The 26,160-nt window shown below is 47.0% G+C and overlaps 1 protein-coding gene across 1 annotated transcript in view; it reads right to left on the bottom strand.

Moving 5' to 3' along the window:
* ERICH3 (glutamate rich 3) overlaps positions 1–17,147 on the bottom strand; it is a 45,279-nt gene extending 28,132 nt beyond the window's left edge. The window contains exons 1-8 of the mRNA XM_075759099.1: positions 17,003–17,147; positions 7,447–7,540; positions 5,951–6,076; positions 5,281–5,352; positions 3,338–3,466; positions 2,580–2,663; positions 1,924–2,079; positions 341–559 (exon numbers count right to left, since the gene is read on the bottom strand). Of these exons, the coding sequence (XP_075615214.1) occupies positions 341–559; positions 1,924–2,079; positions 2,580–2,663; positions 3,338–3,466; positions 5,281–5,352; positions 5,951–6,076; positions 7,447–7,540; positions 17,003–17,022 (900 nt within the window). The 5' untranslated portion in view covers positions 17,023–17,147. The remainder of the gene's footprint in view (positions 1–340; positions 560–1,923; positions 2,080–2,579; positions 2,664–3,337; positions 3,467–5,280; positions 5,353–5,950; positions 6,077–7,446; positions 7,541–17,002) is intronic.
* Positions 17,148–26,160: the final 9,013 nt, after the last annotated feature.

The following is a 26,160-nucleotide window of genomic DNA, read 5'->3' as shown; positions in this document are numbered from 1 at the left end:
AGGCATTTCATATATCCCTCTGAAGTTCTGGTAGTAGATAAGGTCAGAGATAGGATCAGATTGACTAAAATGGGAGGCTTTGAGTAAGAGTTCCCATGGTGGTTTTGTTCAAGCACCCTTCCCCCCCCCCCCCCCGCTAATGAAAAACACCAAATGTTTTAGTATATATAGAGATGGGTGGCAGTTATGTATTTTAATAGTTATAAATTTTCTTTCTTTCAAAAATTCAGTGAATCTTTATGCAAACTAGGTATACACATCTTTCAGCATGAGGCAAATACACCAATGAGGAAGGTAATATACCGATGCGTAAACAGAGAAGTAGACAGAGATAACTTACCTTTGTTAAAAGTTGCTCTAAGCCATTTGGTGCAGTGGTGGGATGAAGTCGTCTCCCTCTGGGCATCCCATCTCTCACCGCATTTACATTCTTGTCTCCTTTTTGCAGGGGCGGAGGTGGCACTGGTATCACATAATTGTTAATGACGGGCAGTTGATATGGGGATATACCAGTCACATATCCCATTGAATTCATAAGTCTTAATCCACTCCTCTGCCCCTGCAAAAACATTTTAACCAGGTTAAATAGGTTATGCAGAATAAGCTACCAAGCGTATTGAACTAGCCAGGGTTTGGCTGCTCTTTACATTTAGTACCACACATACTTCTAGAACAATTCCTTAACTTGGTGTTTGCAATTTTGTTCATGAAAACATTTCTGTGCTAAAACCTTTTCTTTTAATTTGCAAAGCAACAGGCAGATTGCTTGAAAATGTCACCCCCATAGATATATACAACATTGCAAACCATGTGGTGCTTGTAACCATGCAGAGTTCTGATCACAAGCAGACAGAATATTGCACAACCCCACAGCACTGCTGCGTTCTCTCAGCTGGCAAGCAAATTCCAAAGCAGCCAGAATCTTCAACAATAACATCATTTGGCATCAATTATACAAGATGTGGTTCAAAACGCTTCTTTCACATTTGTAGTGGAGGTTTAGTCCTCCTTCAGGATGAAATGCTAACAGAGGGTCCAGGGCCCTGAAAAGCAAGATATCCCTAGAGAATAAATTCTGCAAATGTTGCACACTCTGGATCTGAGCTCAGCATCATGTCTTCATAATCTATGACTGATTTAGCTGTTTTGTCAGTAGCAAGCATTAAAAAAAAACAATTTAATAACCTGTAATTTGACTAGACATAGATAGTGCCAGCAAATTCTTGGAGAAAGGCTCATGAGCATCACAACACAGAGCAAATGCACAGCAGAAGGGGGCTATTCTTACAGTGTCTGCCAGTCAATTGTAGCAGGTCACGGTCTCATTCCAAAATCCTCCAGTCCCATGGAACTCCTAACACAAAGTCAATTACATAATGTTGTTCTAGATCAGAAGACAAGTCCAAATCTCACCTAAAAGTAACTGCGTACACATCAAGATCATGTTTGGCTATTCCAAAAAGCTCTCATTCTCTGAACCCGCTAGTGTGACTTAGTAGGAGGAATGGTAAAAAAAAAAGGAAGGAGTTTTTTGCTTCTTTGCAGCTGTAGATGAATATAAAAACTTGTGAGACTGTGTGAAAATATTCATGAGTTATTGGTGTTAACCAAGTGGCTGCCTCCTTCTCCATGTAACAGAAAATCTACGTAGAGTGAGAAAATTTTGCATGCAGAGAGATTTTATACTATAAAAGATAAGCCACCATATTTTTCCTCACTGTGATCAAGAACTGGGCATTAGACCAGTAAAACAATGTCTAGAAAAATAAGGGGAGGTTAAAAAGGAGAGTTTAAATAAAAGCTGGCAACCATCTGGAAGGCATGTTGCCTGCAGTATGCAGCTCTGGGAACTACAGTACTAAAGCAGTATTATAAAGCTGTCCCTAAAATTACATTATTTTTCAGAATGAAATATGGCCTCACCCCACTGGCAAACTGCTGATCATGTTCAAGTGTGTGGCACTTCTGTTTAGAGCTTGAAGTCTTTGGTATAGACCCTTCTACAGCACAGCTGCGAAGTGGCTGGAGTCGAAGTGGGTGTTGCATATTTCCCGGAGCTGTATTTGGTCGCCAGGAAGTCTAGAAAAGGAAAAAGAAAATGGAAACAGCTACAAAATCTCAGTGTATAGTTGCCAGTGCAGAGCACCATCATAAAGAAAAAAAGGAAAAAAATAGCACTGATCAAGATATTTGGAAGGGATGAGTGATTCTCAGGTACCTTCAGGAAATGAAATGTTCTAGTCTGCTCCAAAAAGCCAGACCCCTTTAGGCATGTGTAATTGAGCATCCAAAACCTGGAGCATCCAAAATAACACTTGGCCATAAATACAGGTTTTGCTACTGTCTCATCACAGTGCAGCCTTGAAGCAAACATCGTGAACTCAGAGAAACTGTAGCAGTGTGCTGTTTTGGTGACGTCAGCACACGGACAACGAGAATGCACGACAAAAGCATGGCTATTTCTGTTCAATACTCAGCATTTTTCTGACTTTTTTATTTCATCTTTTCCTTGTATACCCTTCAGAATACCAAGTTAAAATGTCAAAACCTAAAAAACCTGTTTAACGGGGTTAACTCACCGTCTTAGAAAAGACAGGTTCCTTGCATCGGCGTTGATGAGGAGGGTGTCCACCAGCATAATCAAATAGAGGTCCAGGTGCCCTCTGTACGGAGAGGAGGCGGTCACTCAGGACTGGAAGTCTCCCTTCAGTCTGCACCAATTATCATTATTGAAATGGAGAACCAGTTAAAACTGAACTAGATATTTGACTTTCGACCTTAGATTTTAGTATCATTATAGTTTAGTATTATTATATTTCAAGAGTATATTAACATTCCTTCTCTGCCTGTTAAACAGAGTAAGAGGCTTCTGAACCACAGCTCCAAGGCAAGGCCTTCTGGAATGACCTTTAGTCTTGTTTCACCCCTTCAACTCTGCTTTCTAAAAGACCTCCATCGTTTTCAGGACTTTACAACATGTGTAAACTTGCCGACAGCCACAGTATTCATTGACAATACTCAATGTACTGATACCAGCCTAACCTTGGGTGACAAGGCAGATAAAAGGGAAAGATTAAAACAAATTTATCACAAAGCAAAGCTATTTTTTCCAGGTTCTGATGTGCCATTCCTGCAACACCGGCTTTGCAAGATTTCTCTTTAATGACATGATCCTGCAAACAGGAAATCAGCCTCAAGTGATGAAGGATGAGGCCATAGCCTGGATCAATTGGGGCAGTCAGTGCTCTAGCCTAAGCACAGATGTCATAGGTGTACGTGCACACTTTCAGCTGCGTGTGCTTACACTGCAGCACATGGAGCAGTTGGTGAAACTCACCAGTTCTGAGTGACCAGTTGGTTCTCCAGCCACTAAAGGCTGGAGCCCATAATGATTTCTTGGACCAAGGGGTGGATGTGGGGACCGCATAGGTCTGGCATCTTCCACTGATCTTCTGGATCGTTCCACCTAAAAGAACAGAAATTTACATCTCTGAGGTACTAAATACTCTAACAGCAATGTTTGAGCTTGCCTTCCATCCGTCTTTCATCGGACAGCTATGACAATCAATGTGCCTAGACCCGATGGAACACCTAGTTAAGGAAAGAAAGGAAATCATGGGGAGAATGAGAGAGGGACGAGGGAAAAGACTTGTTCCCATCTCTGATTCATTCCCCTGCAGCCTTCTCCAGCTGCTGATCCCCTCAAATTCAATTCATCTGCCTGTTTCTGTGTATCTCCCAATTCTTGGTTTGGTTGAAGGTCTCTTTCTTTTCTAAATTTGAGTGCACCTGCCACTTCCTTGCTCTGACTGCTGCCCTCCCTACCTTTTCTTCTCAAAATCTCCACGTTGGGCTAACTACGCTTCTGGAAATAGATAGCTCTGTCTCTCATCCTCCCTTGCTCAGTCATTTGTCTTTTCTCCTTTCCTTTCAGATTAGCTACTCAGCTGAATACACTGAATGTATGAGGTGAGAATTAAATTACACTGCTAACTCCAGTCGGGTTCCTGTGTCCCATTGTGGCATCACAGCAAAGATACAGATCACATATCTGCAGGCATTTCCCTTATACTTCTCACTGAAGGAAGCAGTTTGGGTTTATGTTCCAAAACAATCCAAGTCCAAGATCCTTTGATAGGGTGCCTTAGTCAGTACTTCCACTGTGGTGACTTTCTACCAGCAGAACTTCAGTCAGTAAATAATGCCTTTGCAATTACCATAGTGATCAGTGTTTTTCATTAAAATCTCCTCCTTTCTTTTCTTAATGAATTGCTCATAAATGTATTATTTAAAATTAAAAAGATTTCACATTTTTTTCAACTGTTCAAAGAAGCAGCTAGCTTCTCAGGGCATTCTTCTCAATATGTGCAGGCTCCTAATAAAAAAATAAGATGTTGAGTATATTTCAGCCAAAAGGAGAACAACTTTTCCCATATGAGTCCAAGTGACTTCATGGGGAGAAGAATCAATGACTTCTGTGGGATATCCATGAACAACCACAGAATCAAGCTCTACCTACATGACATCAAAGTGAAGACTTCTGAAACCTCTTTTCATTACTTACATGCTGGTTCTGCTAAATATCATGTGGAGAGGCAAATGACTGAAAACGTGAGCTCTGTAGCAGTCAAAAGTAGATAGTGTCTAGAATTACTAGGAGAACTGCAGCACATATCTTGAATTATTCATCCCATTCTGGTTCCCCATTTCAAAACAGAAATAGTAGAACTAGAAAAGGTAAAAAAAATGGCAACAGTAATGAGAAGCCTGGAATGGCTCATGTATGAAAGATGCAATAGACTGAGGGTCTTCAGCTTTGAAAACTGAGAAGGAATATGCAAAAGGTATGTAAAACCACAAATACCTTGGAAAAGCAGAACAGTTATTCACTTTTTACATAACTAGAACAATGGAGCATCAAACAGAATTATCAGACAGCAGATACATTAATTATTGTGCAGAAATGCAAGGAAGTACCATTTCATACAATTCATAATTCCATTCCACAACCAACACTGAAGAACCAAAATAGTAAGCAGATTCAAAAGGAATCCCGTGCATGAATGGAAGTTCTGGAACTGCTGCACAGAGGAAGGAGATGTAACCGGGGGGGGGGGGGGGGCAGGATCATCCTCTATTTGCCTGTTTCTTGTACTTTTTCCATAAACATCAAAGACAGGACTGTTGACTCAGTGAATCTCTGGCCTGACTCATGGCTGTTATTTAACACAGGGCAAAACTGCCATGGCCCATCAGTTCTCAGTAGCACACAAGCTTTACCTTGATTTTCTGCACCCTCTCCTTCCCCAAAGAATTTTCAAGTTTCCTTTTTATTTCCAGCTGATGATGACGCTGTCCATGTAAGAGAAAGAGAAATCTCATTAATGGGCATTATGAGATGTCAATGAATGCTTCTGTTCTGCTTACCACTTGCCTGCTCCCCAGTCACTACCCTCATTAAGCCCTATTATAAAACTACTGTTGATTCAATCCATTTGCATTACACCTGTGTATATTAACAACAGCAAGGGAATGACTGAGCATTTGTTAAGTTGTAGGGACCAAGTCCATTCTTGATATGTAACAGGAATGTGCCCAAATTTTGTACTCAGATAAGATACATAACTATGTTCAAACTATTTTGTTTTGATTAGAATTTTTTTAAGCAAACTAGCCCTGTGAATATCATCCCACAATCCAACGACTGCCAAAGTGCAGTAAGTGACCAGGACAGTGTTCTAACAACAGTATGGTTAAACAGCTAGAGGCCAGTGGAGGTTTCATGTGGGGGACATCGAGCACAAAGATTGTCCTTTTTCCCAGCAGGAGAGAGCCTTTCAGGGGAGCATGAGGGCACAGCTACAGAAAACAGGACAGTACGAGTTAACAGCCACTGGCTGTCAGTAGGGAAGTATCTGAAAAGGCTTACACATCTCTAGTAAATGCGTACCTCCATGTCAAGGACCTTATGAAATATGGCCCGAGCCAGGCACTCCTGTACGTATTGTTGGTGCTCCCTCCTCATAGCATTTAGCTGGTATTCTTTCTCAGATATTATTCTTCCACTCCTTGAGATCTGCCATAAACAAATATAATGTAACTAAAAAGGAGAAGACAGAATAAAGTATGTTTTCAAGCAGAGTGCCATTTCCCAAAAAGACTACTTTCTCCTCCCAGTTAGCTACCCCCGCTGCTTCTGCCATGGTGCTGGCACTCACCTGCCCAGCACAGAATTGCAGTTTCTTTGACCCTGTGGACCCCATCAGCCAAATGGGAAGAGCAGAAGAGTAGCAGTCACATTTCCTAACAGCTGAGGGCTCAGCCTTACTCTTCATGGGCCATTGCCCAAGTCAGTGCAGGGGAATTAAATACTTGCCTTCCTACTGCGTAAGGGTTGCATCTGCCTGTGATAAAGAGAGTCACACCTAGGAGCGTGTATGTACTTTTCAAAATGTTCGGCACATTCACCTTTACCAAATCCTCCAGTTTTCCATTAAACACTTTTGAAAAATAACACTGAAGCTATTGAAACAACTAGTAGAGTCAAAGACGCTTAGACTCACAGTTTAAAAAAACCTAAAAGAATCAATATGATTCTGTATATTTGCAAACTGAAAGATTTTTCAGAGGTGAACTCCAATGAGCAAAAAAAGAAAAATGGAGCAGAAACACAAAAACATTCTGAATTTATCAAAACCTCACCATAAAATATCTGCTTCTGCTTGGATATGAAATACAAGCAGATTGACAAATATACTCACGTCACTGTAATTGTGCAGTAATATGCAATAACTTACTGAAACTGCATTACTGAGAAGAAGCTCAGGGCCAAGCCAAGGCTCTCCAATGTCTACATACAGCACCAATCCATGTCAGCCACTGTTTCCAGTTTCTCGCAGATAAGCGTTCTGGCTGTTGCATTACAGAAAGTGCAGTGGAAGTGTAAACATGGTATTCTCTGGAGTATGGCCTCCAGATTGACTGTTAGCACATCACTTCTAGTATGCAATCATCATCCACCAGCAGCCCACAGGCCAGCATCTTCATAGTCCCAGGTGGCCCTCAGACCTTGACATCCTGAAATGTGCTCAATGCCAGCTACGGTATTTCCTCAGCTGTTAGTAGTGTTTCAAAAACCACTTAGCACAGGGAGCTAAGCACAGCCTTATGCACCACCTGTGTCCCCGCAGTACCTAGCTGACCAACGGTAGGTAATAATGCAGTGGGAAATGCTTGGATTGAACAAACCTACCCTCAGTCTCAGTGTGATCGTGTGGCTTTGATCTGGCACAGCATAATTTCACATGTTTGGCTAGCTGGTGAAATTCTTACCAATGACAAACATACCTCTAACAAATAACCAACAGAACCATCAGTGGTTTGACTTGTGCAATATTAAAGAACTCTTTTCTTTTTTTCTCAGAAAAAGAAACTTTTCAATCTCACCAGTCCTGATCTCTGAAGATGCCGTCTTATCCTGGTATTGCTGAAATATCCAACCAGGTGTTTGTCTGTAAGGCTATTGTAGCTTGCAAGAAATCTGAAATAAAATCAATACAGATGCATATAATCCCATTGACAGCCAAATAATTACAGCTTAAGTTATAAAGACCTACCCGATAGTTTGCTGCAGAAAATGCTGTCTTGATGAATCATGCCCAGCATTTTGTCAGATAAATGCCCATTAGATTATGTAAAGGTAACATCTTATTGCCTCCAGAAGATTCGTATCAGAAACAAGTGACTTCTACACAAGATACAGCATCGAACGGCATACCACCACCAAGGCACAGGGTCCAACAGAGCCCAGCCCTGCAGGTCTCCTCCAAGACCAGCTCCCACAACAGCCGCCTCTGATAAGAAACTCTGACCTTCAGCAGGTCAGCACCATGCCACACAACATTCAGAGCTGGATTGCTGGCTGAGTCCGGCAGGCACAGACCCAGCTCCCTGGCCACCCTCCCACGGGCCCTGTTGAAGAGCGAGGTCCCAGAACTCCTGCACCACTGCATGCTCCCACTGCCCACCACGCGCCCCACGCTCCCCTTCCTTCGGCCGCCTCCTAACTGCTGATAGATGTGACAGTGAGAAAGTTTCTGGCAGCTTTTGCAAAGACCTGTAAGAATAACTTGGGTTGGGAGGCACCTCCAGAGGCCATCTAGTCCAACCTCCGGCTCCAGGCATATCACTTATCAGACTTCGCCTACACAAAGGAATTTTCCTGCGGTCTCCATTGCCAGCTCTCAGACATTATTGTCTGGTATTTAACACAAAAAAATTGCTTTCTTCAGTCTACTTACATTAACAGAAACTGCTAGCACCAAAACAGATTTTTAAGACAGGACAGTTTCCATTGTATTTTCACTGGCTTGAAAGCTAGCACACACGTTATTAACTTGGGTGCAAATCTTTGTTCTGATGAAGACTACTTATTTGTGTTTTCAGCCAAAGCCTCCTTTGGTATCCATATTTCCATCCATTTCTTTGTGGTACCTCCCTTTTCTTTAATGATCCCACCATCAGAGGGACTGCATATCAAATTCATCACTTGGAATACCTACACAGAAAACAAAGTGGCTTCAATTTCAGGTGTCAAAAAATACACTTAAGTCTTCCCTCCTGTTTTGAACCATTTTCTCAACTAGGATTCAGCTACATGTCTGTTAAAATGTCGCCTGTCCAAGCACTAATTTGGTCATGAACAAAAAATCCTGTTTCAAAAAAACAGTTCTCCATTTGGCCGTTACACCAACAGAACTCACGAACTACTCAGGAAAACTAACCCATGGCAGCAAGACTAGGAACTGTCCTACCTGTCTCAGGGACAATTATTTGAACACAACAGTGACTCTAGAATATTTATTTAAATAAACAGCCAATAATGCTTGTCCCACATACATATTAATAAATTCAATTGCACAAAACTTGTACAGAGCAAGATTCGTGATTTCTGTGGTATTTACAGGCTAGAAAGCTTGCGTTACTGTAGTATGTTTTTGCTGGCTGTCACCATATGGCAGCAGTTTGTCTGACGTACAGCGTGCATTGATGAGAATACTTCTTTTACCCCCCCCCAAGTACACTACACTTTACCCAAAATCATCGGATTTACTCTATGATGTGACAGATTTGCTCAAGCTAAATAAAAACTGAATGTACTCTGCAGGAAACCAAAGAGTTTGCACAAAAGGCCAGCAAGCACACTCATCTGCCTGCACGAATCCTGACACTATTGCTCTGGCGCTCGGCAAGCTGCCACCTTTCACCACCTTGGCCTTCCTGTGGAGAGCACGCTTTGTGCCTGAGGGACGGCGGCGAGTTCTCACCCAAGCCGGGGCATCAGAAGACAGCTGCGTGGTGAGGGACGGTGGCCGTCTCTGGAGAACCAGCCCCTCCTGGGTTAGAAAGCACCAGCACTGGACAACTCATCGCTCAGCGCAGTATCGGCCCACGCAGGTCACAGCTAAAGACCTGGGTGGATCTCTTTCGCCATGCCGCACCACCAAGGTTTCAGAGAGACCAAGCAGCCGGTACTAGGACGGCTCTAGAGTGCCGTTCAGTCCGAAAGACTCCTGGGACTACGCTGCCGAAGTGGCCAGAACAGTTGGGCTACACTACCTTCTGCTAACCTTTTCCCCTTCAGAGACCCCTGACGTAGGGGGGCACTGTCCCCTGCTGTGTCCAGAGCAATACAAATGGGCCCAACACGAAACGCGAGAACCTCTCCAGTCTTTTCCAGTTCCCAAGTCAATCTACTAAAGGTTCTCTTTAATGCGTACATCGAACAATCCAAAGTGAACAAATTGCATTTCTATTTACTGGTGAAAAACTGTAGGACCAACAAACGTGGAGAACCAGACCACGCAGACCACCCAAGCAAGGCCCCCCCCCCCCCCCCCCGCTCTGCTCCAGGAATGTCCTGCATCTCTGGAAAGCCAACAGAGCCACATCACCGCAGCTACCAAAGATCAGAGCTTCCAAAAACTGAACCTAAGGTACGAGAGTTGAACACAAAAACTGAGACTCCATAATTAGCAGATATATTTTTAAATAGTTCTTAGCACAACCTTATCTTACTTCCTCCTCTGGAAGGAATAACAAAGTAGAGTGACAGTAGGCTTAAGTTTTTAATACTCTAAATCCATTCACATTTGTAGAAGGTATACACTCAGATACATATTGCATAACATGTTCAGCCTGACCCTTGGGCTCTCTAGGCAGGGCGCGTTTTAATTACTCAACAAGAGATTGATCTCCCTTGTTTTCTTTGGCTCTAAATTTAAATGCCGCTGTACTTCTATTACATGTCTTTCAATGGGATAGTTCCAGATAAATGTCTACTGCTAGGCTGAGTTACCGTGCACAAAAGTATACTCAAGGAAAGAAAGAACAATTTAAAAAAAAAAAGAAATCCAAGAAAACAAAGAGATCGTGGATTTACAGGAATTTTATCTGGGGTTTCACAATAATCTCACAGGTGCCTCCTAACAATAAATTAAACTTTAAACAAACATTTTAGTTTACCCTGTTATGCATGTTGATTAAACGCTGGACTACAGCAACTGTTCTACATTACTTTTTTAATCTACTGTTTGCATGTGCATTTGAAACCACCAGATCACATCAATTGTGCTAAGTACTGACTTGTGGCATCACCTGGCACACAGAGGCAAAGGAGAAACTCAATCTAATTCCTTTTCATTTACTTCCTTGCATCTGGTATTTCATGGACCATATAACTAGTTAAAATGCAACTCCCACCCGAGCACAGTGATGTAGCAACTTTCGTTTCAAAGATGTTTCTGTGCATGTGTTTTCTCATTTAGATTATGAACAGGCTGGTCCTCAAAAATGACAAATTAAATTCAAAGGTCAAAAGGGTATTGGAGGAAATAGGGAAATGTTTTGGGCCTGAACCAAAACCCATTAAACCACCGGAAAGAACGTGACTGGATCCCACTGGGCTTTGCAGAGCCGCACTGCCCGGAGAAGCCTGAGCTCTCTGCCCAGGTGAGAACCAGCACAGACGGAGCCACACAGAACACCCGGGCGCCCACTCGAACGCCAGCTTAAATCACGCACCGCAGGCAGGGGCTGGCCCTGCAAGCCTGTGCTCACCTCCAGCTTCTCCTGGTTTTCCTGCCTGTTTCAGCTGAGCCGTTCACCCTCCCCCAGTAGAATTTAGGCAAGTTTAGTTGGGAGCGGGCTGTACTGGTGCTATGCTCGGGCTTGTCCCGAACCCCTCTGGAGCACCCCACTGACACCGAAGGACCAGACCCACGCGGTGCTTCAGCGGACAGGGTGCAGGCGTACCTTCCAGTCTGGGGACTGCCAGGGCGAGACCTTACCGTCTGCACACAGTCTGCACCGTTCACTCGAAAGCGCGCCACTGGAGATAAAATTCAGACTGCTGCTTACAAATGACAAGGGTCCAACGGACAGGAAGGTGATTCCGAGAGATGCAGTAACAGAACTGTTGCAGCACAGATTTGGGTTCATTGCTAGCTTCACAGAATAATGCAACCGCTAACTTCTGCGGCGTTTCCCCGAAAGCAAGTTATCTGAGACATGTCATGAATTACCTACTTGAGGACTGTCAGAAACAAGCTTTTCAGCAAAGCAGACCATTGGTCTCATTTATTCCTCTGCTCCTGCGCATATTATCAAAAAAAGGATAACAGAAGTTCACGTCTGAGAAGTTTTCTTCCAGAGATTTCAATATTTAAGAGCTATATACAAATGTCACCTCTAAATCCTCTACAACAGATAGAAGTGCAGAACTGGCAAAAAAGCATGTTAGCAAAACATACAGCAAAGGAAAAGCATCAGCCTTAAACAGTACTATGCAAAATGTTTGTTACAGTCATATCATAGTCACACTCCAAAAAGTCCCTTTTTCTGGCTATCTCTGGGGCTCCTTTTTCTCTGACTGTTTATCCGGTTTGTTCTTCTCTCTACAAATTCTAGTTTTTTATTAGAATTGCCAGCAATTTTCCTGGCACAGAAGCTAGACTGGCTGATCTATAGTTTTCAGGGCTAGTTTTGAAGCTCTTCCTAAAATTAGTATCACATTTGTTTCTCTGGTATCACAGCCAGTTGCTACATATCGCTGTTAGTTCAGTAATTTCGTATTTAAGGTTATTTAGAATGCTTGGATGTACACAGTTTGTTCCTGATTTTTTTTTTTATTAATTTCCTCAAAATCCTCCCTCACTTGCATCTAAATTTGAGTCGAGTTCCCCAAATTCATGCCCAGTCAAGATTGATTCAAGGGAAGCAATCTCCTCGAATTCTTCAACAGCCATGTTTCAGATCTAGGACTTTTACTACAGAGTCATTGAGAAACAGCAGCATCCGATTTTAACAATAACTCTTCAATGGGCACCCACATTTTAAAATAGATTTTCATTATCTTGCTTACCGCCAGAGATGAGAATACAGTTTACATTACATTAGAGATTACATTTTTTTTAATTTCTAAAAGCAAAAAGGCCAAAAATATCTTTGTTTCTCACCTGACTAGACTTCTAAAGTGAGGGACCACATACCACAGGAAAAAGGAAGACAGCCATAATTCCCGTCCATGAAGTCATCTAACACAAAGACCTTCTGGACTGCTAGAAGGGTAGGAAACGAAGCCGGGTAACTTCCTTCCCCTGCCAAAGACCACCACGTGCGAGGAGCACACACTCCCTACGGACACCCTGGGGAAACAGGGAGCCTGACAGAAGCACGCGAGGGCTGGAGCAGCCCTGGGACCTGGAGGGTGACGGTCCCACGGCCAGGTCTGGCTGTGCCTTGCCTGGGCAGCTCAACCCTTCGGCACGTGAGCCAGGCAGCAGCCCCGTGCTTGCCACACCTCTCACGCCCCGGTATCATTTATACCCCCAGGGTAACACCTTAGCTGCCCATTCAGAAAAATAAATTGCTGTCACTGGAGCCAACTCTTCCCTTTTCCCCATTAACAAAAGTAATAAACTAATAATGGCAAGTACAAATACCCAAATTAGCAGGCAGAACGGAGCCACAGAAACCAAAAGCCATTATTTATTTTGCTTTTAAAAAAAAATGTATTGAGGGCCAAAGTAAAATACACATCAGTCCAAAACGCCCAGGAAGAATTACATTTGCAGCTGTGGGGAGTCCAGCTGTGCAGATGACAGAGTACGCAAAACACAAAACATACTAGAGCTGCGACTAGGATTTTAGTAAATTAAGGAACTGTCCCCTTGGAACTCTGTATCCTACAGGACTGCCATTATCATTGCCACTATTATTTATTAACAGTATCTGTTTTTTATCAGCTTACACTGCACAATGCACCGTATGCAGAGCAGTGCTGTGTGTCACAATGATTTTTAAGACCATTCTTACTCATTTGAAAGGGTATCAGGACAAAGTCACAGTAGGCATCCTACACTAGTTTTGCATAGCAAACTTTCACAGCTAATAATTTATAGTGCAATTAAATCAGTGACTGCTCACCAAAGAAATAATCTAAGAGAGCACCAAAGCGCTAGTTACTGATTAGTAGAGTCATAGGGAACTACAGCCCCCATGTTGCACGTTACTCCATTCCAACAAACAGCCCTGCCCTTCATGGAGACCGTTCCTCGCTCTAACAAGCTGCCAGATCTTGCACTGTTTCTGCCGGGGACGTAAGCAAGGCTTGTCCAGTTTCCAGACAGAACAAAGGTAACCACAGGCTGTCAACCACAAACAGCAAGTTCAACATCCCACAAGGCAGGGACACCTGCCCAGCACGGTCCGTCTAGGAGGAAAGACCTCTCTTAGGAGACTCTCCAGATACCTGGCCGCTCTCTGCCATTCCCTCCCTAAGGAAACTCTTCAGCCACCATGAAGTACATCCCACTTCCAAAAATAACGCTGTCAGACTCTCCAGAGAGGTAAGCAGATGGTGGCAAAGTGGTTTTCTGCAGCACCGGAATTCGGCATTAAACTCCGAAGGTAAGGACTTTGTGAATCCTAGCTGGGAATGGCCTAACAGGCACACGTGGCCCTAGGAATCCGGAGATGGTACAATTCCATCACAGAGAACGGGATTTTGCCATCTACCCTGCGGTACAGGCATTCAGAAGATAACTGCTGCCTTTGTTACACTACTCGGCATAAATGCTTATTTTGTTTGGTGCCTCCAAGCTTAAGCCCAGTGAGTATGGCCAGTGACCACGCTGTGCTTGGGTTCCTCTCTCTGAGAAAGAGGGCCGACTACTCAGAGGTGCTCAGCCAGGAGAATGATCCTCAGTCTCCACAAAAGAAGGCTCTTGCGCTGTCAGGAGACAGGGCTGTAACACTTGTGACCTGACTCCTCCGATCCCAGGCCTTGGACCATGGCCGCCCTCCAGCAAGGTGCGGCTGGGTCCGGACTTCACCTCGAGGCACAGCTCCGGCTTCCACGTTAACTCACTTCAACTACTACTGCTGTGCTTATGGGAAACCATGCTGGAACACAACTACTGAACCACAACTCGCTGAAGTCAGCAGATGACTTGAAATTTTGACAGGGCTTTGGATTCTAACAGTAATTAGTTTACTCCAAGCCCACAAAACCCTTAGGCACACATACAGCTTTACTCAGGTGGTAACCAAGGAAGGGAGAGGCCACAGTCTCTCCAAATCCATCGTATCTCTGCTTAAATATTTGCAGGACCCCTTCAGCCCTGGCCATCCGACCTCAGCGAGACCACCAGCCGCCTTGCTCCATGGACACACAGGTCAAACCCACCCGGGGTTTTGGTTCGAAAGCTTCATGCTGTTTTCTTTACTCTTCATCTAATCTTAACTATTGAACTGCCAAACCACTGAGGATTCTTTGCCCAGATACTCAGTGAGCATTACTTTATTGTATGAATACTTTGCCCCAGGGGATGATCTCCACAGATCGAATGAGCAGGGAGAAATGAGCTTGCTCTGCCTGTACCCAAAGGCAGCCATGATGCTCTGGAAGGCAGCCAGTGGCTCGCCCAGAGCTGCCTGAATGCGGAGCAGGACCCTGATGAAGGTCGGCAGGGACCCAGTCCTGCACCCGGGAAGGAACAGGCCCCTGCAACAGCACAGGCCGGAGGCAGCCGGGCCGGGGAGCAGCTCTGCTGGAGACGACCGGCCAGTCCAGGGGACACAAGCTGAACGGAGGTGAGCCCGCGTGCCTGGGCAGCGAGGACAGCCAGCAGGAGGGAAGTGATCGTCCCCTTTCCTTGGCACTCGTCAGACCCACGCGCTGCTGCGTCCGTGCAGTGCAAGGAGGCCACGGCTGTCTGGAGCGAGTTGGGGGGAGGCCAGCACGATGGTGGGGCTGGAGCACGAGGCCAGGCTGAGCAGGGGCAGCTCTGGGGTCCCGCAGCAGCCTGCCAGGGCCTCGGGGTGGAGGAGACGGAGCCAGAGGAGGCACAACGGGTACAAGCTGAAAGAAGAGGGCCTGAGGCGGGTCTAATGAAAACATTTTTCCCCACGAGGAGGGCCAGGCAATGGAGAGGGCACCCGGGGGCGTGCTGTTCCCACCCTCGGAGGTTTTTGGGATCAGTCTGGATCAAGTAACGTGGTCTGATCTCACAGCTGACCCTGTGAGCAGGAGACTGGACTAGAGAGCTCCCACGGAATTATTTTGTGATCCTACGACTCATTCGGCTGCTGTAAGAGGCTAGCACTGTTTGATGGCTTCCAGAAGGGAAATGGTTGAGGAGCAGAGGCAAACCCCACGTGTGTTGGGCTCTCCCCATCCACTTTAACAAGCTCTTTGTAAGTCACAGCTCTGTAATTCTCACTGTTTTCTGTGTCCGATGCAGATGGGAGATATTCCTTGAAATATCTGTGATGTGAATGCCATCAGCCACCACATAATTGTTTCCCAAAAACTGAATTAACAAATGCCATCCAGAGTCCAAAAGTGCCTTACGCGGTAACTAGAGTGAAACAATCTTGCAGGAATAAGGTTTTAGGTATTTTGCTCGAAGTTCTATATATTTCTTCATAAAAGAGATTTTCATGCACAACGCTTTTTCAAAGGTTTTTAAATAATCAAATCATGCTACATGTTCCAGTCTTGAACACAACTAGACATGGAAACGGAAGCCAAAAGATTCCTGTTCTGCTACTGATCGGTTGTACGGCTATAAGCAAGTTATGTCATTATTTATTTATTCAGAGCACCGCCCACTACAACAGGATGTGTCAAATTTTGTCATGGAGATGGCGATCTGCGGAGCTCCTCAGTATCTGTAACTCATACCATCTTGGGGAAGTTTGGACACTCTGAAACTCACAACCTGGGGATCTGCAGTGGGGCAACAGCAAAGGGAGACGCCGGAGGCCAGCGGCCCCGTCCCCTGTGAGCCACCTGCCCGTGCACAGCACAGGGTCACCGCCTTGGCGGAGGGCTCTGGGATCGGAGGGCTCTTGGATCAGAAGGCTCTGGGATCGGAGGGCTCTTGGATCAGAGGGCTCTGGGATCGGAGGGCTCCTGGATTCAAACGCGCCCACCTCCGCCCAGGCTGACCGGGACATCCCAGGTTGCCAAGCTGCAGAGGTCAGGGCACCTGACTCCACACAAACGTAACATCCAAAACTACCGTTTGGCCACGTTGGAGTGCAAGAAAACACCTTTAGATCTTCCAAGTTGTTTGCGGCACTTAATCCCCTGCCATTGCTATTACGGAATTAAAAAGGCAAACAACCACAAAAACAGAGCAGCCGCCGGTTCACCTTGTTCCAGGTAGGCTGTGGGGCTGCTCGGGGTGCGGCCACGCCTGAGCACACGCGGGTGTCCCCGACCGCACGGTGGCCCCGCAGCCCCCCGCCGCCCCCCGCCTCAGCAGACGGCCAGCCTGCTGCTGGGGGTAAGGGGGGAAGGCAGAGCGCTGGGCCCGGCGCCGGCCGGCCGGCCGGGGGAGGGCTGGCCGCTGACAGCGAGGGACGCGGGGCAACGCCGCGGGGAAGGGACCGGACCCGGGAGCCCCGCGGCACCCCCCCGCCCCGCCCCACTCACCCCGGCGGCGGTCCGCTCATGGCGGCGGCGGGCCGAGGGGCGGCCGTGAGGGGCCTGGCGCTGCCTGCGGTCCCGGCGCTGCCGGCCGCGTCCCCGGGCGTCGCTAGGACACGGCGGGGGAGGCCGCGGGGCGGGCGGGGCTCCGCGCAGAGGGCGCCAGCGCTCCGCGCCGAGGGCGCCAGCGCTGCCGGTGGGTCCCGCTGCGCCCGGGGACGAGGGTCCGGCCCCAGCCCCGGGCGGGTCCCCGAGCCCCGGGCAGGTCCCCGAGCCCCCGGCGGCCCTGCCCCCGCACCGCCCGGCGCTCCCGGCTGCCCCGGCCCCCCGAGCTGCTCCCGCAGCCACCAGCCGCACCGGCCCCCAGCTCCCGCCTGCGGCCGAGGCGCACGGACCCCGCCTGGCCCACGAAAAAGCCGGGGGAAAACAGCCCCGGCGCAGCCCCCCAGCCCGGGCCCTGGTCCAGCCCGGGGGGCGACACGGCCTGAGCTCTGAAGGGGTGGGAGGGGCTGCAGGATGCTCCCTGTCCCCTGCAGTGACTCCAAGCTTTCAGGGAAGGAAAGGGGGGGTGGAAAAGGAGTTATGATACAACACAGACCTATGAACTTAAAAATATAGCACAGGAGGTGATAGGATGCACAATCATTTCAAATGTCCATCCTGATTTCTGTTCTTTCAGTGCAAGCGACAAGAAAGCTCCAAAGTATGCATTTCAATGATCTCTAGGTTTACTCAAATAAAGCAGATAGATACAATCACCCTTCCACGCTCCCATTTTTCCCTTCTGCCTTCCCTTCTTGTGAGTTCAAGTTGAAGCACAAATACACAGGTAATGCTTTCAGGGCCCACAATACGGCTGAACTGAGCGTGCATCCTCAAGGTTATGAAGAGGAGGGACAGCCTTCCCCTCTGATGCACTTCCTCCAAAATGTTAAAGGACTTCCACTGTCCTCAGGTCTTCTGTGATGCCATCTGCTTGCACTTAATATTGAACTGTCTTTTCTAAAGGAAGCAACTATCAAGAACATCAATATCCTCTTGATTTTTTATCTTCCTAGCCCTTTAATTAAAGTCTCATTAATGTATTGTACCATGCTGTAGCACAAGAAGTCAGGAATACACACAGGGGATGACGTGGTTACAATGGAGAGGCCATACTTTTAATGACTAGAAAGCACAGGCAGCATTTATTTTGGGTACAATGAGATTAACAAATAACAGCTGCTTTTCAGTACGATTCCACTCTTTTCTGTTTCAGAAACAGGTATAGCAGCAGTTTCCAGACTGTGGCACGCGTAAACAACTGCACACCTTAAACCTCAAACCTTGCCTGCGTATGCAAAGGCCAGCGCAGCAGTCAGAGCCCCTGCAACCTTTCCCACCGCTCACGGCAGCCCCAAGCAGATTAGCACTGGGAACCACTGCTGCAGAAACCCCATCTGATTAAATCAGGACAAGTTACTTGAAAATAAACAACCTGGCTGACAGAATTCTTCTGCCCAATTCAATTGTCTATGATCCTCCATCCTTCCCACCCTGCCAAGGGAGACGGCATGTCCTAAAAGGAGAGCTGAACCAAGGGCTCTCTAGGCTGACAGTCATTAGATGGGTGGCTTGCACAGATCAGATACACCTGAAAGATTAGGCAGAAATGTGACAAATAAGGTCTCTAAGAAATTTATCTGCAGCAGCTGAAGAAGTTACCTAGCCAAGACGATTCTCCCTCCACTGGCCATTAGTGTCCCTCTAACGGCGAATACAGCCTGCAACACACAGGAGCACCTCGACCATTCCCCCTCGCCGATCACAGCGAAGCTGGGTTTGCGCTAATGTGCAAGGCTTGGACTGCTGTAACCGAGATGTGGGCCAGTCGATGCCTCCTCACCTTCATCATGACAGCGGTGACAAGATCTTACACTGCTTCAACGACACCCACCAGCTGAGGCCCAACCTTATTTCTGCAACAATACCAGCAATATAACCCGGGCCTCGCAAGTATGTCTCCTGCCCGCAGCCTGAAAGCACCTCCCCAGCTTCCTCACCCCTTCCTGCACTTTGTGTTCAGCGCTACAGCATTATTTTTATTCACACGACTTCAGCAACCTCTTCTATTTGTACGATACATCAAAAATGGACAGAAGAATTAAATGTTCTATTACATTTCTTCACAAAGTCTAAGTTATGCCGTCTTGTTCTGCTAGGTTACATCTCTAGAGAGAAGCTGGCGATGTAATAAAAATAGAACTACTCTGACACCTTCTGGTGAGAAACCCCGTTACAAACAATACCCTTGTTAAAAGCAGCAGTGCATACGCAGACAAGAAAACGCTGCTCTGATTTTCATCTCTAAACATTAGCCACAATGCAGAGGCAGCAACAAGCAAGGAAGGAGCCATTGTAAATCATAAGACTCATGCATATAACACCCTCTGACCAAAGGCCAAATTAGAAAGAATTAAGTATTTAAAAGCATACAATGCATAAGGAAATAGTATATTCCATAATCATATCATATCATGGTCTCCATAATCATATCCATCGTTAACCATTACTCTTCACTTCCTATTTAGTACCTTAAGAAATGTTTTACTTTTTCTAACAGCGTTGCCAAGTGGAATCACAGATTCCCTACATGCCATCACCGCCTCAGACTGCATTCTGCCTGAATGAATAGGAACAATCAGCATCTTTTACCGGAACAATCAGCTGAGAAACTACCTGCCCACATCACTTACACTAGGTTAATCACTCTTAAACCTGCAAGCAGATATGCAGCTCCTGACCCCTATAGAAAGGGCAACTTGCAAGGAAACCAGCTTCTGGGCATCTGCACAGCCTTGAGGTATGAAGTGTCCTGCTACACCCAGAGGGGAGTAAGAGGCAGGGAACCAAGTTACTGCACTACTACAGCTGAGTCTGCCTAACCCTTCTCCTCCCTAGCAACTATTTCCAAAAGCACTTACTGAAATTTTAGTTTGAAATCATTAACTCAGAAACACTCAATCTTCTTCTCTGGCAAAACAATCCATTTGATGCAATGGTTTTAAGGTTTATAAGATTTCTAAGAACAAGAAGCAATGAAATGACTCAGTGTAACAGCAAAACGACCTCACATTTACATTTGCACAGAGGAAACAGCACTGTGGTCTACCTACTCTAGAAGATGGAGCTCAAGTAGTTCACAACACCAATTATATGACAAACTGCTTGAAAGAAATGAGGACGACTCAGTGACCCAGCATATTCCTTTAATCCTGTGTTTAATAACGAGACTTAAAGCTATAATGTCTCATCCACCCCCAAGAGAAATGCAAATACTTACTTAAGTCCTGCTGAATTAATATTGTTGGGAATAGTATGTATATCTCTGGAGATGTATATCTATTTACAGTATGTTAAAAAAATTATTCATAGAAGCATAGAATGGTTTGGGTTGGAAGGGACCTTAAACATCATCTAATTCCAACCCCCCCGCTGCGGGCAGGGACATTCTTCACTAGACCACGTTGCCCAAAGCCCCATCCAACCTGGCCTTGAACACTGCCAGGGATCCAGGGGCAGCCACAGCTTCTCTGGGCAACCTCTGCCAGGGCCTCACCACTCTAACAGTAAAGAATTTCTTTCTAACATCTAATCTAAATCGACCCTCCTTCAGCTTAAACCCATTACCCCTTGTCCTGTCACTACACTCCCTGATAAACAGTCCCTCACCATCTTTCCTGGAGGCCCCTTCAGGTACTGGTAAGCCGCAATTAGATCTCCCCGGAGCCTTCTGTTCTCCAGGCTGAACAATCCCAACTCTCTCAGCCTGTCCTCATAGCAGAGGTGCTCCATCCCTCCGATCAGCTTCGTGGCCCTCCTCTGGACTCACTCCAACAGCTCTATGTCTCTCCTGTCCTGGGGCCCCCAGAGCAGGATGCAGTACTCCAGGTGGGGTCTCACCAGAGCGGAGTAGAGGGGCAGGATCACCTCCCTCGACCTGCTGGTCACACCCCTTTTGATGCAGCCCAGGACACGGTTGGCTTTCTGGGCTGCAGGCGCACACTGCCGGCTCATGTTGCGCTTCGCATCAATCAATACCCCCAAGTCCTTCTCCTCGGGGCTGCTCTCAATCCATTCCCCACCCGGCCTATAGTCATGCTTGGAATTGCGCCGACCCACGTGCAGGACCTTGACCTTGGCCTTGTTGAACTCCATGCGGTTTGCACGGGCCCACCTCTCCAGCCTGTCAAGGTCCCTCTGGATGGCATCCCTTCCCTCCAGCGTGTAGACCACACCACACAGCTTGGTGTCGCCAGCAAACTTGCTCGATCCCACTGTCCATGTCGCCGACAAAGATGTTGAACAGTGCCGGTCCCAGTACCGACCCCTGAGGAACGCCACTCGTCACTGGTCTCCACTTGGACATTGAGCCATTGACCACAACTCTTTGAGTATGACCATCCACTCAATTCCTTATCCACCGAGTGGTCCATCCATCGAATCCATGTCTCTCCAATTTAGAGACAAGGATGTTGTGTGGGAGAGTGACAAATGCCTTGCATGAGTCCAGGTAGATGATGTCAGTTGCTCTTCCCTTGTCCACCAACGCTGTAACCCCATCATAGAAGGCCACCAAATTTGTCAGGCACAATTTGCCCTTAGTGAAGCCGTGTTGCCTGTCAGCAATCACCTCGTTATTTTCCATGTGCCTGAGCATGGTCTTCAGGAGGGTCTGCTCCATGATCTTGCCAGGCACAGAGGTGAGACTGACCGGCCTGTAGTTCCCTGGGTGTTCTTTTTTTCCCTTCTTAAAAATGGGGGTTATGTTCCCCCTCTTCCAGTCGGTGGGAACTTTGCTAGACTGCCAGGACTTCTCAAATATGATGGAGAGTAGCCTGGCCACTGCATCCACCAGTTCCCTCAAAACCCGTGGATGCAACTCATCAGGTCTTATGGACTTGTGCACCTTCAGGTTCCTTAGATATTCTTGAACCTGATCTTCTCCTACGGTGGGCAGTTCTTCATTCTCCCAGTCCCTGCCTTTACGACCTGGGCAGTGTGGCTCAAGCATTTGCCAGTGAAGACTGAGGCAAAGAAGTCGTTGAGTACCTCAGCCTTCTCCATATCCTGGGTAACCAGGTCACCCGTTTCACTCCGGAGGGGACTTGCATTTTCCCCTCATCCTCCTTTTATCACTGACATACCTATAGAAACTTTTCTTGTTGTCCTTGACATCCCTGGCCAGATTTAACTCTATCAGGGCTTTGGCTTTCCTAACCTGATCCCTGGCTGCTCAGACAGTTTCTCTGTATTCCTCCCAGGCTGCCTGCCCTTGCTTCCACCCTCTGTAAGCGTCTGTTTTTTGTTTGACTTTGCCCAGAAGCTCCTTGTTCATCCATGCAGGCCTCTTGGTGGTTTTGCCTGACTTCCTCTTGGGATGCATCAATCCTGAGCTTGGAGGAGGTGACCCTTGAATATTAGCCAGCTGTCTTGGACCTCTCTTCCCTCTAGAGCTTTGTCCCATGGTACTCTACCAAGCAGATCCCTGGAGAGGCCAAAGTCTGCTCTCCTGAAGTCCAGGGTAGTGAGATTGCTGTGTGCCCTCCTTGCTGCCCTGAGGATCTTGAACTCCACCATTTTGTGGTCACTGCAGCCAAGGCTGCCCTTGAGCTTCACATCCCCTACCAGGCCCTCCTTGTTGGTGAGAACAAGGTCCAGCATGGCACCTCTCCTCCTTGGCTCCTCTGTCACTTGGAGAAGAAAGTTGTCATCAACACATCCCAGGAATTTCCTAGATTGCTTGTGCCCTGCTGTGTTGTTCCTCCAATGGATGTCAGGGTGGTTGAAGTCCCCCGTAAGGACCAGGGCTTGTGAACGTGAGGCTGCTCCTATTTGCCTATAAAGGGCCTCATCCACTCAGTCTCCCTGGTCAGGTGGCCTGTAGCAGACCACAGCTATGATGTCCTCTGCCCCAGGCCTCCCTTTAATCCTGACCCATAAGCTCTCAGTCAGCTCCTCATCTATCCTGTGTTGGGTTTGCATGGCAAGGTTTTGGTAGCGGGGGGCGGTTACAGGAGTGGCTTCTGTGAGAAGCTGCTAGAAGCTTCCCCTGTGTCTGATAGAGCCAATGCCAGCCGGCTCCAAGAGGGACCCGCCGCTGGCCAAGGCCAAGCCAATCAGTGCCTCTGTGATAACACATTTAAGAAAGAGAAAAAAACAGTTAGAGGGAGCTTTTGCAGCTGGAGAGAGGAGTGAGAAGATGTAAGAAACTCTGCAGACACCAAGGTCAGTGCAGAAGGAGGGGCAGGAGGTACTCCAGGCACCGGAGCAGAGATCCCCCTGCAGCCCGTGGTGAAGACCATGGTGAAGCAGGCTGTCCCCCTGCAGCCCATGGAGGGAGGATGAGGGGGTGTAGAGATTCCACCTGCAGCCCGTGGAGGACCCCACGCCGGAGCAGGCGGAGACACCTGGAGGAGGCTGTGGCCCTGTGGGAAGCCCGGGCTGGAGCAAGCTCCTGGCAGGACCGGTGGACCCGTGGAGAGAGGAGCCCACGCCAGAGCAGGTTTGCTGGCAGGACTTGTGACCCCGTGGGGGACCCACGCTGGAGCAGTTTGCTCCTGAAGGTCTGCACCCCATGGAGGAGACTCACGTTGGAGCAGTTGGTGAAGAACTGTAGCACGTGGGAGAAACTCACATTGGAGAAGTTCGTGAAGGACTGTCTCCTGTGAGAGGGACCCCATGCTGGAGCAGGGTAATGATGAGTCCTCCCCCTGAGGATGAAGAAGCGGCAGAAACACCGCGTGATGAACTGACCGTAACCCCCACTCCCCGTCCCCCTGTGCTGCTGAGGGGGGCAGAGGTTGAAGCCCGGGAGTGAAGTTGAGCCCGGGAAGATGGGAGGGGTGGGGGGAGGTGTTTTAAGATTTGATTTTATTTCTCATTCCTCTACTCTGTTTTGCTTAGTAATACATTAGATGAATTCCCTCTCTAAGTTCAGTCTGTTTTGCTCGTGACGATAACTAGTGAGTGATCTCTCCCCGTCCTTATCTCGACCCACAAGCTTTTCATTATACTTTTTCTCCCCTGTCCAGAGAAGGAGGGCAGTGATAGAGCGGCTCTGGTGGGCACCTGGCCCCCAGCCAGGGTCAACCCACCACATATCCCCAGATGGAGCTCCATGCACTCCAGCTGGTCATTGACATAGAGGGTGACACCCCCTCCTCGCCTGCCCTGCCTGTCCTTCCTAAAGAGCCTGTACCCTTCCATCCCAACACTCCAGTCATAGGAGCTATCCCACCACGTCTCTGTAATGCCAATAAGGTCATAGCCTTGCAGGCGCGCACACGTCTCCAGCTCCTCTTGTTTATTCCCCATGCTATGCACATTCACATAGAGGCGTTTCAGTTGTGCCCCCGATGAGGCTGATTTACTGGCTGGAGTAAGTTTAAATTTCACTCGTAAGTTATCACTTGTGTGGCAGTCCCAAATAAAATTAACATGGCATTAAAAGAGACCTCTCCATACCTGAAAACATGAATCCTGAATTTAGAGTGGTCTCCTATCTACTAAGAAGTTAATTTACAACAGAAGAGATGCCATAGGGACCAACTTCCATAGGGACCAACTCAGTGCTGGACAAAATCAGTCTTCCTTACATCACTTAACCTTGCATTACAAAAACATTCCTTCTCTATTTGACACTAAGACCTTGCTCTTTTATCATCAGTATTAAGTGAATTAGTTTCATAAGCCCCACTGTAAAGACCTTCTTTCCTTTTTTGTGATATGTGCCTGGTTATTGCTCACAAGTCCATATTCTTGAAAGCCATACTGATTTCCTCCCCCAACACACTGCAATTCGCACAATATTTGTCTCCAGGGTATCACCTGTCTCAGACCTAAGCCTCAGTTCCCAGCTTAGAGAAACAATGAAAATACTACCCAGTGAGACCTTACTAGTTCCTTTAACAAAAAGAAAACATTAATCTAGGTGTAACTGAAGGACAGATCCCACCTGTCTTTCATCTGACACCAGTCTTTCCTATCATTGATTGCTAACCCAGAACAGAGTGTCAGAATCAGAATTAATTTTAAAATGTAAAATATGAAAAAGATTAGTATCTATACTCAGCTATTTAGAAAAATACTGACGTTTATTATTTATCTCACATTCTCTCAAATTAGAAAATAACACACAACTGGCCAAAGAACAGTTCCCAATAGTCTCATTAACTGTGCTAGCTAGATTGGAAGTAGCACGAGCACATAGTTCCATGGATATCCTGGGAAGAATACAAGGATGCTGCCCAGATGTGTAGGGATGGGATTAGGAAAGCTAAGGCACAGTTGGAGCTGGATTTGGCAAGGGATGCAAAGAATAATAAGAGCCTTTACAGATGCATTGGCCAGAAAAGGAAGATTAAAGAAAATGTACCACCTCCAGTAAATAAGACAGGAGAGCTGGTGACAACCGACATGGGTGATGCACTCAACAATCACTTCTCCTATGAAGAAAGGCTGAGAGTTGGGGTTGTTCAGCCTGGAGAAGAGAAGCCTCTGGGCAGCCTTTCAATATATAAAGGGGGTTTATAGGAAAGATGGAGAAAGACTTTTTACCAAAGCCTGTATTGACAGGACAAGGAGCAATGGTTTTAAACAGAGTAGATTTAGGTTGGGCATAAGGAAGAAATTCTTCCCTGTGAGGATGCTGAGGCCCTGGCAGAGGTTGCCCAGAGAAGCTGTGGCTGCCCCTGGCTCCCTGGCAGTGTTCAAGGCCAGGTTGGATGGGGCTTTGGGCAACCTGGGCTAGTGGAGGGTGTCCCTGCCCATGGCAGGGGTGGCACTGGATGGGCTGTGAGGTCCCTGCCCACCCAAACCATCTATGATTTTTATGATACTTCAACTATTGTTACCCAAATCAACTACAATAACACAAAACTAAGTCTTTTTGCTAGAGCTCTGAAGAAAATCCTCTCTTGATTTCCATCCACTTACCATAAATCACCCACTTTCCATTAACAAGGTGCCAAAATATTTTCATCCACATAGCAGTGACAGCACTCGGGACATGGCTACTGGAGAAGACCACATGAAGGCCAGGACCCACTTCCTGGTCTATTAAGACTGCACTTGGAGAGGAGGAGGAAGTAAAGCTGTATTATCTCATTTCCAAGCAAGTGTTT

Source organism: Balearica regulorum, chromosome 8, assembly GCF_011004875.1.
Source record: "Balearica regulorum gibbericeps isolate bBalReg1 chromosome 8, bBalReg1.pri, whole genome shotgun sequence".
Taxonomy (NCBI): domain Eukaryota; kingdom Metazoa; phylum Chordata; class Aves; order Gruiformes; family Gruidae; genus Balearica; species Balearica regulorum.
This window is presented reverse-complemented; position numbering and strand designations above follow the sequence as displayed.